General features: G+C 32.9%; 3 protein-coding genes across 3 annotated transcripts in view; 2 read left to right on the top strand and 1 right to left on the bottom strand.

The window, feature by feature from the left end:
* Window positions 1-454: 454 nt before the first annotated feature.
* On the top strand, window positions 455-3,983 carry HELRODRAFT_174157 (hypothetical protein; the record flags this gene model as incomplete). Its single annotated transcript, XM_009020717.1, has 4 exons — window positions 455-503; window positions 837-958; window positions 1,749-1,816; window positions 2,951-3,983. 4 exons carry the CDS (start codon window positions 455-457, stop codon window positions 3,981-3,983), a joined length of 1,272 nt encoding a protein of 423 aa, XP_009018965.1.
* Window positions 3,984-8,223: 4,240 nt separating this feature from the next.
* On the top strand, window positions 8,224-8,833 carry HELRODRAFT_128607 (hypothetical protein; the record flags this gene model as incomplete). Its single annotated transcript, XM_009020718.1, has 2 exons — window positions 8,224-8,295; window positions 8,744-8,833. Coding segments are annotated over 2 exons (162 nt in total), but the record flags the coding sequence as incomplete, so codon positions are not given.
* Window positions 8,834-12,095: 3,262 nt separating this feature from the next.
* Window positions 12,096-15,810, bottom strand: part of HELRODRAFT_157165 (hypothetical protein) — a gene marked incomplete at both ends in the record, with an annotated part of 5,486 nt that continues 1,771 nt past the window's right edge. The window contains 7 exons of the mRNA XM_009020719.1: window positions 12,096-12,208; window positions 12,489-12,556; window positions 13,431-13,570; window positions 13,732-13,857; window positions 14,041-14,172; window positions 14,510-14,541; window positions 15,436-15,695. Of these exons, the coding sequence (XP_009018967.1) occupies window positions 12,096-12,208; window positions 12,489-12,556; window positions 13,431-13,570; window positions 13,732-13,857; window positions 14,041-14,172; window positions 14,510-14,541; window positions 15,436-15,695 (871 nt within the window). The remainder of the gene's footprint in view (window positions 12,209-12,488; window positions 12,557-13,430; window positions 13,571-13,731; window positions 13,858-14,040; window positions 14,173-14,509; window positions 14,542-15,435; window positions 15,696-15,810) is intronic.

Raw genomic sequence — 15,810 nt, forward strand, 5'->3', positions numbered from 1 at the left:
CATCATGAGTTTTAGAATCAGGTAAGATAATAGGAGGAATAGTAATAGAGTGTTTAGATTTATTAAAACAAATTAATTCAAACTTAAAAGGATTAAGTTTAAGACACATAGAGTCAGACCAAGCGATAATTGATGAAAGACATAGAGATAAATTATGAAGAAGACTATTGAGATTAGATGGAGGAAAAGAAGTATAAATGTAAGAATCATCAGCATATAGTTGACTAGAGAAAGAAAAGTTATTAATAATACGAGGTAGTTCAGAAGTATAGAGTATAAATAGAAGAGGGCCAAGGATAGAACCCTGAGGTACCCCGAAATAAAGAGTAGAGGAGTTCGAAGTAGAATTATTGAGAACAACAGAAGAAAAACGATTACAGAGATAAGAAGAAAACCAAGATAGACAAGAATCAGTAATATTAAAAGAAAGATACAGCAGTCTCAAGAGAATAGTATGGTCAACAGTATCAAAAGCCGAGGAAAAGTCAAGAGCAAGAAGAAGAGTAAGATTACTATTGTCACTAGAGGGAAGGATATCACTGTGTATTTTGAGTAAAGAAGTTTCAGTACTGTGAACAGGTCTGAAACCAGATTGAGACACAGGTAGCAAGAGTTAAAGTTTAAATAGGATGACAATCGATTAAAAAGTACTTTTTCTATTATTTTAGAGATGAAAGTAATATTAGTTACAGGTCTATAATTAGATAAAGAGGTAGGATCTAAGGATGAGTTTTTAAGAATAGGAATAACAATAGAATTCTTATAAGAAGTAGGAAATTTAGAGGTGGAAAAAGATAAATTAATTAATTTGAGAATGATTGGATAAAATATTGAAGAAAATTCTTTAAGTAAATTAGAAGGAAGTAGATCTAGAGAACAGGTTGTGGACGACATAGAATTAATAATTTTAGTTAGTTCTAAAAGATTTATTGGAGTAAATACAGAAAAAGATTCAGCAGTAAGTTTAGTAAAGTTATGAGAAGAAAAATTAGAATTAGATGTTCTTAAAGAAGTAATTTTATTTACAAAAAAGTCATGAAACTGTTGAGCAGAAAAAGATGAGTGAGAGGATTTTTTATGTAGAAGTTTAGATAGAACAGACCACCTATTTTTAGATGTTGAAGCAGATGTTATAGAATTTTTAAGAAAAGTAGAGTGTTTAGAAAATAGTAGATATTTATAATTAATCAATTCAGATTCATAGATAGAAAAAAGAGAGTTAGATGGATTTAACCTATAGGCTTTCTCCAGTCGTCTAACACTTTTCTTGGCTACTACACAAGCATTATCAAACCAAGGAGCCTTACTAGAATAGAGCCTATAACTAAAAGATTTAAGAGGAATAAGCTTATCAAGAATAGAAGTAATGTAGATATTAAAAGCATAGACAAAATCATCAACATGAGAAAATAAGGTAGCATCAAAAATAGTTTCAGTAAGAGATTGAAGAAAAATATCTTTATTAAGAGAAGATCAGCATCTTTTAGAAATAGACATAGATGAATTTGAAGAAAGAAAATCTAATGAAAAATCAGATTCAATAAGAAGGTGATCAGAATAAGGAACAGAGCTAGCAGAGATATTAACAGGCTTAGAAAAAGATGAAGCTATAATAAAATCAATAGCGTTACCAGAAGTATGGGTAGGAAAAGAACAATATTGAGTTAAATTAAAAAGAGACAAAATATCATTAAATCTACGAGTGTAAGAATATGATAAATTATTGAAGTGCAAATTGAAATCACCAGAGATGTAGAAAGGAATACAAAAAAAGTAGAGAGATTCAGCGAGTGAGTATAATTCATCTAAAAATAAAGTGAGAGAAGAAGAAGGAGGGCGATAGATTACAGCAATATAAAAAGATAGAGAAGAAGACTTAAGAGATACAGCAAGACATTCAAAAGAAGAAAAATTAAAGGAAGTATTAATGGAAGCAGTAAATAGAGATTTATAAAATAGACAGATACCCCCATAAGAAGAATGAGAAGATGATAGAAGATTTTTTGGAGGTCTAGAGAGTTCAAGGAAGCTGTAACCATCAGGAGTAGCAAGAATAAGAGAGGGAGAGTTAGAGTCCTCGTGCCAATGTTCAGTAAGAGTAAAAAAATCAGGTAAGGAGTAAGAGATTATTTGATTATTATTTTTTTATTAATTGATCTTATGTTAATATTAAATAGTGAAAATGTAGAGGTAGGTTGGATATTGGTACTTTTAAATCTAGTTATATTATTTAAACTAATAGAATTCGAATTATTATTATGATCATTGCGATCATCACCTTTGTTTGCCGTCATCATTGCAACTGCATCAACCAGTCAATACATCAGCTCTCGTTAATAAAGGCTTCTCACATTGCTCATCATCAATATGGAACAGTTTGCCACTCATCCTCCGTCAACAATCATCAATAGAAACGTATAAACATTTGTTTATCCGGGCGCCTCTGACGCTATGCATAGGGCGCTCATAAATGACATTATTATTATTATTATTATTATTATTATTATTATTATTATTATTATTATTGTTGTTGTTGTTGTTGTTGTGTCACGTGAAAGCACGAGAGCTGACCGAAAATTTACAGCTCGCTGTTTTTAAGCATAATTTTGGTTTTAAGTTTTTAAATTAGTTTTAAAATAGTTTTAAATATTTGCTAAATTGTAAAAAATATGTTGCCACTTAAATTTTACATAATTGTCTGTTTTATTTTAGTTTTAAACGTTTCTCGGGTATATTCAACAAAATGTCCATTCTGCAATATATCGTTTGAGTGTGTTGGTAGGCACACATGGCGTTGGGCAAAAAATACAGCCAGCTTTGATTCTATTGTTGTATACACGCCTGCTGATAGTAACGTTGATATTTCTTCGAACATTTTCAACTCAAACTTTATGGATAATTATTCAACAAATTCAGAAAATAATAACCTAATTAAATGTTGTTGCGGTAGGTTTTGCAAGGGACGTAAAGGTTTAAAAATGCACCAACGCTCATGTGCCATTCATAAGAGACTCAAACTGTCAGTGGAAATAGAGAACGGCAATGAAACGGCAAATTCAGCTTCAAAATTGGACTCGACGCCGCCAGAGGACAAGCAACAGTCGCATTCAAAGAACGCCACGCAACAGTTTCCCTCAACAAACGCCACACATCAACCTTCTTCAAATAGCACCTTGCAACAACTTCTTCCAAATAGCGTCATGCAACAGTTCTCTCCAACAAACGCCACGGAACAAATTTCTTCAACAAACGCCATGCAACATCATTCTTCAAATAACGCTGCACAACAAGTTCCTCTAACAAACGACATGCAACAACCTTCTCCATCAAACAACATGCAAGAATTTTCTCCAACAAACGCCTTACTGCAATCTCAATCAACAAAAGTCATTCAACAACTTCCCTCAACAAACGCCATACAACGATTCTCTCCAACAAATGCCATGCAGCAACCTTCTCTGGCAAACACCATGCAACAATTCTCCTCAACAAACGCCTCGCAGGAGTCTCCGCCAACAAAGCCACTTAAAACGGACAATTGGGCACCAAGTTCAGACAAAACCGCAATGCCGCTCGCAGGAGTCATACTCCCGAAAAGCCACGCTCAATGGTTAGAAGCCAACACCTACTTCCAACTACAACGACACACTCTACCGAACTTCGACAATCTAAACAACTTCACTGTTGCATTTCAGACCATGATATACAACTACTTCGCAAAAAATTATGGTACAATCAAGCATAAAGTGGAATCTGACGTCAATAATAACCATCAAATTAGATTATTAAAAAAAGAATTGAAGCACCTCAAGCAGCTGGGCCACGACAATCATCATTTTGATGCCAAAATAGGACTGGTGAGTAAACTGCTGCGATCGAAATTGGCATTGAAACAATCGGCTAACGCAAAAAAAACAAGATACAAAATCCCAGCTGAGACATCGATTCTGGTGGTATTGCAAAAAATTATTCACACCAGCTGAATGCCAGAGTCCTCAGTTCAATTCCTCAACTTGCCATAACTACTTCAGCACTGTCCTAAATAAATACAGCCACAACAAACTCCAGCTTCCAGGCTGGTTAGAAAAGCTCCCACCACCGTCTAAGCCATGTAACACAGACCCTCCCGGGTACAACGAGATTTCGTCAATAATCAGAAAATATAGAACGAGATCATCACCCTGCCCTCTTGACCAGATCTCGATTATCCCGTTCAAAAAATGTCCCATACTCAAAACTATTCTACAACAATTATTAAGTCAGTGCTGGTCAACCTCCACGATTCCTACGTGCTGGAAAAATGGATTCACCATATTAATCCATAAGAAAGGTGACGCTGACAAACCGTCAAATTTTCGACCTATAACTCTGCAACCAACACTCTACAAGATCTTCTCATCATTAATAAATAATAGAATATATCAATATTTTGAAACTAACAAAATGATTAATAAAAACATCCAAAAAGGGTTTTACTCGAAGGTTGATGGTCTAACCGAACACACTTAAATGTTAACCCATATAATTAAAGATGCGAAAAGACACCAACGAACCATCATCATTGCTTTGTTGGATCTCAGCAACGCATTTGGGAAAGTTAGCCACAGCCTTATTTCGTCTACTCTCAGCCACCACCACATCCCGCCTCAGATAATCAACCTAATTAATTATATCTACAGCGATTATTCAATCACCGTTTCTGGCTGCGAAAGTTTAACCTCTCCAATCCCAGTAAAACGAGGAGTTCTCCAAGGCGATCCCGTCTCCCCACGTTTCTGGCTGCGAAAGTTTAACCTCTCCAATCCCAGTAAAACGAGGAGTTCTCCAAGGCGATCCCGTCTCCCCATTACTTTTCAACTTAAGTTTTAACCCACTGATGAGACTGGTTGAAAAGGACGAGTTTCAGCAGTGCGATTATATGTGGGAACCTTCAGCCAATCTACACTACAGACCCTGGCTTCAGTTTGCTGATGATACCGCTATCATAGCAAATAGCACCGACAGTGCCCAAAAATTAATAGATTTAAACCAGGCGTGGTGTAGCGCAACCGGGATGTGCATGAGGATCGACAAATGCAATTCATTCGGTATGAGGAAAAGAAATGGCAGATATGAACACTTCTCTCCTCGACTAACCATCGATGATAAACCAATTCCGCCGATTGAGGCAGATGGCCACTTCGTTTACTTGGGAAAAATATACGATTACGAAGGTTGCAATGCTGAAGCCAAAAAACGTCTGATTGACAAACTTAAACACATGCTGTCTATTATAAATAAATTAAATACTACACCACAACGGAAACTGCAGTTAGCCGCAGATATATTCCATCGCAGTTGGCTTTCGAACTCCGCACCTATGATTTTCCGTTGACATGGATTGAGAACAGTTTGGACCCGTTGATCGCCGAATCAATAAGAGACTGGTTATCCTTGCCAGTCAGCAGCTGTGTCGGAGTACACTTCGCTTCCTTACAAATTAGGGGGATTAAATGTGAGATCGCTCAAACATTACACTGAAGCGTTGAGAGTTAAACTCCGCAACTACATGAAATCGCACATCAACATCATCATCATTATTGTTATTGTCATTATTATTGTTATTATCATTATGACTATCTCTTGTAAATTTTATTTGGACTGAACAATTATGTTACGATTTAACTAATTCAGTAATATACCATCATACGCCATCTATTGCGACAGACATTCAAATGTATAATAACTATATTAAGACTGATTACATTTCTCGTTGTACGCGTTTTATATCTATAATGGCGAGCATCGTAGACTACTTTCTCATTTTAATTTATTTTATTTTATTTTATTTCATTGAATATTTATTTCGCCCCTTTTTTGGAAAAAATAAAAGAGTTCCCATTATTATTATTATTAAATGGCTTTGCATGAATGTCTCTGCATTTTCATACTCACTTTCTGGCTATAATTATATCTCGGCTTTAGTCAAATTTTTGAGTAATTTTTCAATTGCCAAAAGATATTTTTTTTATCTAATCTATTGTAATTTAAAACTATTTAATGTATGTAGGTATAAATATAACTGGAGATATTTTTCGAATTTCATTACAAATTAATAATCGTAAAGACTGCATAGTAAACAAGGTTGACGTTGTTTATATCGTATCACATTGTATAGACGATACTTTTTTAGTCTAGCTTTGGTTTTTGCCAATACTTTTTATGCCGAGTATCGAACTTGATATCGTCTATGGATACCTTTTAGACAGAAAAAAAAATCGATACTCGATACATACACTTTTGAAAGTCACACGGATGTATTTTTTAATGATCATTTCAATTTTCAAAGTTTAACGGTATTCAAAACTAAGTCTTTTGCATGTTTGTTCGTAAAAATTTATTTTGTCTCCGTTGTTTCGATCAATTCATCGTTTTGACGTTATGAGGTCATTTTTATGGTACTTATTAACTACCGAATATATACGTATCATTACGTTCAATTTGTACATTACGTACAATACGTACAAATTTGATGAAAATTTGATTTCATTGAAACTAAAGAATGACACCAGACCCTGAAGCGTGCGTGGGTCCGTTCAAGGGCCAGTATAGTACAAACACACACACACACACACACACACACACATATATATATATAATATATATATATATATATTATATATATATATTATATATATATATATATATTATATATATATATATACATTAGCGAACGAACTATCGGTTTACAAAAAATTATTTGTATTTATCTTTCTATGGCTGTTTACCTTGGTTAGGTGTGCCTTGTTGTTGTTGTGCACGTGTGCGAGTTCCTTATCTATCAGCTCAGTCAGTTCCTTATCAGCAACCTGATAAGTGAACGACCATCGGAGGGTCACATCATCAATGCGTGTCTGCCTTCGATCGTTTGTACCTGTCCTGTTTTATCAATATATGTCGCTTGACAGTTTTTATTTTAAATAATTTTATTTTGGTGTTTTGGCCACCTCTCTCACTCACTCAATCATTTGAGACAAAAGAAAGTTCTTAAGTTTCGATTGGAGTTTCTTTTACTTTTATTACTTGAATGAAAAAAATCCAATCGTTAGAAATTTGAATTAAAAAGTGAGTAATTCTGATTTGATTTAGTTTTTTTTTTTAATTTTGATTTAATCTGATTAATTGATAATTTATTAACATTGACTTAAAATTAAATGGTTTAGTTTAGTAATTTAGTTCAGTTTAAAATTTTTAAATAATTGGTAATGGTAACGTAAATTTAAATATCATCATATATATTATATATACTTATACATTTTATTTAATTATTTATAAGATAAGGCTTATCAGCAAAACTTTATATTAGTGCCTCGAGACAGTGAGTATTGAATATATATAATATATTATAAATCTTATAAAAAATATATTACAAATATGTTTAAGTTTATTTATTTTTTAAAAATGAACAATTTGTAAATTGTTAGCCTGTAAACTAAGTGTAAGGTAAGCCTTGTGTAAGGTGAGACCATTTCTTTTTGAATTTAAATTTTAAAAGGTAATGTAACGAATATATTAATTATATTTTTAAATCAATTATAAATTTAAATTCTTTTTCGTTTTTAAACTTAAAATTAAATAATATAATACTCATCTTATTTTATTATTTAAATTATAAATACCATTTTTTATTATTAAATATTCTATATAGTATATATAGTTATTGTATGTTAAAACTTTAATTATTAAAACATAAAAGGGGATTATTAATTCTAATCAATTTGTTTGATAGACGATTAGTTGACTGATGTTGTGTTCATTTAAATTAATTTACTACAAATGTTATGGCTGGCTTGAATTGGTTGATCATTATTGTCTACTGAACTTATAAAAGTTATCAAGTTCTATGTGAAAAAATTGTTGTAGGGACTTGCTTTGAAATTTTAAAACTTTATCAAGTAACAATCAACAGAGTTGAGTGTAAATAAATTTTTAATTGTTATTATTGCTTCAAATATATATATAAATAATTTTTTGCAATATTCATTTTAAAGTCAGATATTTTTTATTAAAAATAATTAAGCCCTACATAACTTGCACCTACTTGCATCTGTCAACATTATCAGAATTAAACTTAAACTCCTCTCTCTTCAGGAGTTATCAATTTTTCTAGTGAGTTAGGGTTAAGGTCATTCTGCATGCATCATGTCTGGAGCAAATGAATCAGAAAATGTTTATCAGTTTGATAATGATGTTGTTGATCCAGTTATCAGAATGGTGGAAAAAACAGGCTGCTTGGAACGACATTACAGAGTCCAAGTAATTTTTTATAACTTCGTTTGACCAACTGAAACTTAATTAATTTTTTCGTTGAAGCAATATACATATATATATATATATATATATATATATATATATATATATATATATATATATATATATATCTTTATCTTTTGAAGGGACCTAGCATTGCCTAAAGTAATTAATAAGCTTGCACATTCACATTTTCATACGAATTGGAGCGTATGCCTAACGTAATTAACTAATTAATTAGTCGATCACATTAGACCACAGTGTAATGCTTTAGGTTGTTCAAAATTAGCTAATGTTAAAAGTGTATCAATTAGCAACATATAAATAAGTCTCTTAGAACTTTAAGACGTTGGACATTATTTTTGTCCAAAACATCAAAACATATAAAATTGTTTAAGAGTATATAAACTATATAAGATATAGATAAGCAATCATAGTAAACTTTTTATTTCAGGAATGCATATCTGAGAAACAAGATTGGAGGCAGTGCCAGGATGAAGTTAAGGATTTCAAAAAATGCATGAATGAGTATGAAGAACGAAAGTTTGCTAATAAAATCATGTCATAAATTTTACTTTTATTATTATTCTTTTAGTTAACATGGGGTTGTATGGGTTTGATTTTGTACCTTCATATTTATATTTTTCTTCAAATTTCCAAGAAGACATTTCAATATCTAAAGTCCTTTAACCTGTTTTTAGTGTCCGATTCCAGTTTCAAAACTTGCAAATTTCAAAACAGCTAAACAATGTCTGGATTGTTGATGTAACTTTTAATATTTGATTGCTTTACCCACTTTTTATGACTTTATTCTTTTTAGTTGAATTGTTGAATGACACCTCTGCTTCGTTTTTCTTGGCATGCCATCGGTTTATAAACTAACGTTCACCATTAACAAACTATAATTAGCACTGGTGGTTTTTAAAGCAAAATATAACATATATTACTAAAAAATGTGACTTACTGCACATGTGTATATTATATATGTATCCAAGAATAATATATGATATATATATATATATATATATATATATATATATATATAATACTGATACTTAAAGGGAAATATGATGTAACTACTATTAATTTGAGCAAAAAGTATTTGAAAGCCCAAGTATCTCTCACCACAAACAATTTTTTATTTTGCTAGTGCTTACGTTCAGTTACGACAGATTTTTTTAGTAATGTTATGAACGATGACAAGTTGTTACCATACATGCGGTTCTTTCACGGTTTCAACGTCAACGTTTTCAGGAGGTATTTCATTCGTTAATATAGCAAGTTCTGAAAAATTGTAAAACTCTTCTCGAAACATTTTGGTAAAAATGTTTAATTTTACAATGAAAAAGTCAATGGTTTGCTTTGCATCAACAAGTGCCAACAATTTTTCTTACAGCTGCAGATTCATTTCATTTATTTTGCGATAGACCCCTTACATGTAAAACATATCCTTTTTAACATTCTTCAAATCATTGCAAATTGACAAATCTTGACGTGCTTCAAGAAATTTCAAAAGGGTATCAAAAAATTCTACAAAACGAGCAAAACAATTTTTTTGAAAGCCAGAGAACCTCAGTATGCAATAAGAGCTTAACATGTTGCTCATCATTTGTTTTACTCAACTTGTATAATATCAATAGAGCAGAGTAATTATTTGTTTATTTTCCCTTCACAGATAAAAACGTCGACGAAAATGTATTACATGCTTTTTCAGTTAAAAATCCTGTCATTTCATTGTATTCGTTTTAGCGCCTTCTACCGCCCCTTTCGTTCCCAGCGCCCCCAATTTTTCTAAATTCGCTTCCGTTGAAAACCAGCGTTTACATGGTTTTTCAGTAAAAGTATGAGCTCGGATGAAATGATGGACGTCAAAATACCAACTTGTCAAAAAATAAAACTACAACTCTTTGACCTTTGGTCTTTAAAAATTTGGGAAAACCTGATTGGATGCTCGATTTTATGTTTTAAATAAATCAGTTCTATGAGGTGACCTGCGAAAGAAATTAAACAAATAAACAATTCCTTGCAACTCGGAGGTAGCTTCAACAAACTCCTCGCCAGAGCTTTCGCATTGCAAATCGCTCTCGATCTTAAATTTTATCATCACTTCGACATACCAATAAACATTTCAAAATTGGGACGTCATTTCATCTATCATTTTATTGGAATGCACACTATTGCATGTTTACAAATAAAATACATTAGATACAGACGTGTATATATATATATATGTGTGTGTGTGTGTGTGTGTGTGTGTGTGTGTGTGTGTGTGGTGTGTATGTGTGTGCGTGTGTGTTTATAAAGAACATAGATTGTATAAATTTTAAAGCACACGCATACATAAATATATATATATATGTATGTATATATATATTATATATATACATAAATTTAATGGTATTGGAATGTGTAAATAAATAAATATATTAGAATTGAGCAAGTTCAAACCGTTAACAAATTAATTTTGAAAAAACTGACAAATCGAGTCCAACTTTAGAAAACACTTCATGACAATGGTTTCTCAGTGTCAGTGAGATCGTGATCACTCAAAACGATAAAATCTTGTTTAAATCCAAAAATCTTGATGTGCATACACAGTAAGTAAATAATAAATTACTAAATTAAAATAAAGTTTTGTGTGTGTTTTTACTTTTGGTGATGCTTAGTGTTAGCAACGTCAACCGAAATTGCATAAGTAGAGCGACGTTCATCAGCATCTGCGTCGTTTCTATCAATCAATTATCCAAGGTAGTTTCAAATGCTGCTGAGAACTTCACAACTACAGGTACGATTACGTCTCAAACTGATAATAAATTGTTCGTTATTTAAAAATATATACTTGGTATAGCTTAGTAGAACTAGGAAGATTGACTAACGTAGCTTGAAACAAAATGTTGATGTTACGTAATCTAACTTAACGAAGCTAACAAATTGAACATTTTTAAATTGATGATTTAATAGGAGTCATCTAGCATTTAAAATTGAACAGCTTATTTAATGGTTTGGTCTGGGGAAGAGTGTAATAATTGTCTATGTTCACGAGCTATTGAAGAATTCGTTTTATTAAATTTGGAAGGAGATAGCATACCGCCTGATAACATAGTGATTGTTCTCGGCGTTAAGCATCAGATTGGCTCATGTTCTATAGTCTCTACACATTGCAGCGAAATTATTTCGCTGAACAGCTTGTGAAAGAGCTATTATTATATTATATTATATTATTTTGATAGTTAGCTAGATAAAATACATCTTGGTCTGAAAAGAAGTAAAATTGCAATCTACAGTCGATAATGATTTATAATTAGCAAAACACACTATCTAAATATAAAGTTAAATCATATTTGACATTTAATGAAACACACATCTTTGTAAACAGAAAATATAAACAGGCGAGCTTGCACTAGACTCACCTAACTCACTCGCATCTCAATCACAAGTCTTGCACACTCTACAAGTTCTTTAAATGCAACAGATGTGAAAAATATTGTAACAATTGACGGAAACAAATTGCATTCTTGTTTCACGCACATTACGTATGCGCCTCTGTAACAATTGATCAAATAATATAAAATGAAAGTGTGGAAGTGAAAATTGCATGTGAATAATAAAAAAATTTTGATCTTTTTTATGATTAATTGAAAATTTTTCGTAGAGATAAGCATTTGTCGAGCAGACGTTAGTGAACGTATGTCTCATCGAGGTAGCGGAGCACCAATCTGTGGCACATCTCGTACTGCTCCTGCAATTTTAAAAATAATTTTGCATACTCCTATTGAAGTATATCTATCGTTGGTTTCGTAACTATTTCAAGCAATTATTGACTTATAAAACAGAAATGAAAGAAGCATCACCTCATTAGCGATAAAACCAGGCTTCTGATGTCTTGCCATGTAGACGGTTTGAAAAATATCCACAACACCTGGAATTTATGCATCTTTTTATTTTTTCGAACGATTTGATATCAAATTATTGATGATGTGATATCAAATTATTAAATTGATATGATATCGTCAAAAAATTGAATGACATGATACATTCAAATTATTGATGATGTGATGTCAATTTTCTGAATATGTTATCATTAAATTATTGAATGATACATCATCAAATTATTTAATTAACTTCAAATTATTGAATACGATATGATATCTTTCGTACTATTGAATGATATGATATCATTAAATTATTGAATGATATACCTTCAAATTGGAGTCGTTCGATGATGGTTAGAAGAGTGGCCACCACCCCTGACTTGCCCCACCCGTCGCTGTTGTTTTAGCATTCATTTTTTTTTGTCAATTTTATAAATAAAAATTGTTCAAAGAAAGATAAAATTAAAATAAATTGGAGTTTTTTAAATGTTTCCGTCCGTATAAAATTCAGTGGTTCTAACAATGACGATGCAGAGAGCGCAGGCAGACAGAAGTGCGTGCTTCAACGCACTTCAAACTTGCGTCTCACAGGCGGCGATCTCTTGCATTTGAAGTCGTACACTGCAGCACACGCAGAATGCTTCACTATTAATTCGCTTAGTCAGCATCGAAATCAATGTTGCTTTCATTCACGGACAACATGGCATCAAGAAACATACAAATTATAAAGATGTGCAAAACTCGATGTCACCAAAAAATTAAAATCTATAATCTGTTCAAATTGTTTTAAAATGCCCGCAGCATGTATAAAAAGTCACGCAGCTCTTAATCAATAGCAACTGATTTGAACGCATTTTCAATTATACGAAGCTTTAAAAAATAATCCTCAGAGCCAAGCTGGCAGAAGTTTCTTTTCATGCACTCTTGTCAGCAAGACTAATGATTTTAAGTGAATTAGAAATTAAATCAAACAATTTCTTATATTTGAACAATTAAAAATTGTGGACCGCCGAGATCCAAATCTTCTGTACATTTTTATAAATGGAAACAAGCCAAGCAACAACGTGACGTAACAACCAACACCAACACAATTCCAATCATCTGCACGAGCAATGACGGATTCCACATCAACTGATCCAGTCTACATCATCGTTCCCAACAAGTTCTGTCTTTTAATCATCGTCAACATTATCAATGACAAACACTTTAAAAACAAACAACAAACAACGGCAGCATAATAATAATACTGATGATGGAAGTGCAATGAACCTGCAATGTATTGTGATAGGAGTTACGTTGAGCTTGCTTTTATGTTGTCGAATCTTCTGGACCTCCTTGGCCACAGCCAACAGGCAGCGTTCATTCCAGGTGGTGACGTGCAGCTGCTTCACAATCACAGTCAGCCCCGTCTGTCGTCGTCAACGTTCATTTTTTATACGTCACAATTCTAATAGAGCAACTTCAATGACAATCAATCATATGAAGATAGTTCAACATTTCTGTCGCATTTTATAATCCATTTTAATTTATTTAAAACTTCAGTTGCACCCAAAAATTGTTTTGCGCCAACCTCAACGACGGTCACGGTGAACTGACGAACGAAGTAGTCGATCTTGTTGTACTCGTCAATGAACTCAACGACGAACCTGGCGAACCTCAGGGGTCGATCGAGTGGCCAGTAACAAATGGAATCGTCCTGCAAATCATTTTTCTTCAACGTTTAATACAAGGCTGCTTTGTAGCGAAACAGAGCGTTTATAAAAAGTGCTTTAGTAAAATGAAAACATTGCCACGTTAATGTTTTGATGGATGAAACAATGCGATGCCTCGATAGATTGTTTATGAGGATGTTGAACGAGACAAGAGAATTTCAGCTGACCTTCTCATCGTCGGCATCGCTGATTGTGACGATGTGCTGGCATTTAGAATTTAATATCATTTTCCAAAAATTCTCAATGGTTTCTCTGTGAGGTGATGAAGCCAGGATGTAACTTTTCTGAAACATGTAACTCTGAAAATGAAGAAAAAAAATAATGTTAACCAAATTGAATTAAAATAATAACGTGTCCAACATATGAATGTCTAAAATATGTTGGCTTAATTTAGTATTCAACGTATAAGTTCAACGCTCAAAACGAAATGTAATTAACTTGTTTCTGAAAGACAATGTTTCTATTTGATTTATTTAGAAAGAAATGGAAGTTTCATTGGTGGATTGTAATAATGTTGGAGTTTAAAATTTCATGACAATTATCACGTGACCATCATCAGGTGAGGTCCACATATCACATGCCCATCATCATCGTCATCATGTGACGTCAACATATCACATGACCACCATCACTAACGTCAACATAAGCGGCATCAGTGTAAACAAGGTCTTCATTTTCATTTTTTTTTGGTTCAACGATGATTGGAGTTGAAACTTTTTTGTTGGGACTGCTTGTCGTGTTTGATTGAGCAATTTCCGGTGTTGTGTCGGTGGTGTTCATCGAGTTGATGAGGCGCTTAACAAAAAATTAAAAATTTATGTCAATATTTCTGATTAAATAAATAGCTAATTGAGTGTTTAATAATATTCAATACCTATTGTTTTTTCTCAATAATCGCAAAACCAACGATCATCAAAAACAACAAATTATTTTTAACAACAGAATTTTAGGTATGAAGTACATTTATAAAACTGAAAAGTTATAAATAGAAAGTGCATTAAGATTTAGGAGGGCTTCAAATACTCAAACAAAATATTTTCATCGTTTTTAAAGTATTCAATTTAAAGTGTAATATGAAGAGTTATTATTACTATGGAAAGCAGGGCCATGATGTTGACTTCATTTCAAGCAAATTGTTATTAAAAAATACTTGAATTAAGAACTTCAAGGTACATATAGTTCTGCGTGACTAGCAACCAAACGTATTATTTAATTGCAGCATGGGCGGCTACAATCGAATGTTGAGCCGCTCTAAAGCAAACACCATCCACTCCAATTAATGAAAAATCGATTTTTATTGATTTTTTACATTGGAAGATCGTTGCCTGTTTCTGAATTTTTTTTCCATTTCTCTCTTGTTTTAATTTTTGTACGAGTTTTATTAGAGCTGGTTTGAACGGATGTACGACAAATGACGTCACGGCGTAAATGTTATAAAAGTATCAATACTAATAATAAGTAAGTAACATGAGTTTTATTAAAATTACTTTTCAGGCGGTCAAATCATCATCAAAAAACATTTTTTAAGTAGAGTACGCTAACTTGAAATTCGAAGCGCAGACTTCCAACTGCAGACATTCGTCGTGTTAACCGCTCGTAGTGGCTCCGAAAGTTTCTCGTTGGCACCTCAGTGTTGCCGTACTTGACAGCTGCCAACAGCGCCCTGTGTATGAAGACGTATTGATCCTCCGTCTGCACCATGTAGTTTCGCTGGCAGCGCAGACAGGTCACATGTCCGTAGACGTCGAACGTTCGCGAGTGCTTGATGCGGTCCAACATGGAGTCGACCACGATGTACACGCCTGACCGACCGCAGCCAGCACTGGTTCCATGGAGTTTGTGTTTGTTTCCATGGAGTTTGTGTTTGTTTCCATGGAGTTTGTGTTTGTTTCCATGGAGTTTGTGTTTGTTTTCATGGAGTTTGTGTTTGTTTCCAT

This window comes from Helobdella robusta (assembly GCF_000326865.2).
Source record: "Helobdella robusta unplaced genomic scaffold HELROscaffold_29, whole genome shotgun sequence".
NCBI classification, from domain to species: domain Eukaryota; kingdom Metazoa; phylum Annelida; class Clitellata; order Rhynchobdellida; family Glossiphoniidae; genus Helobdella; species Helobdella robusta.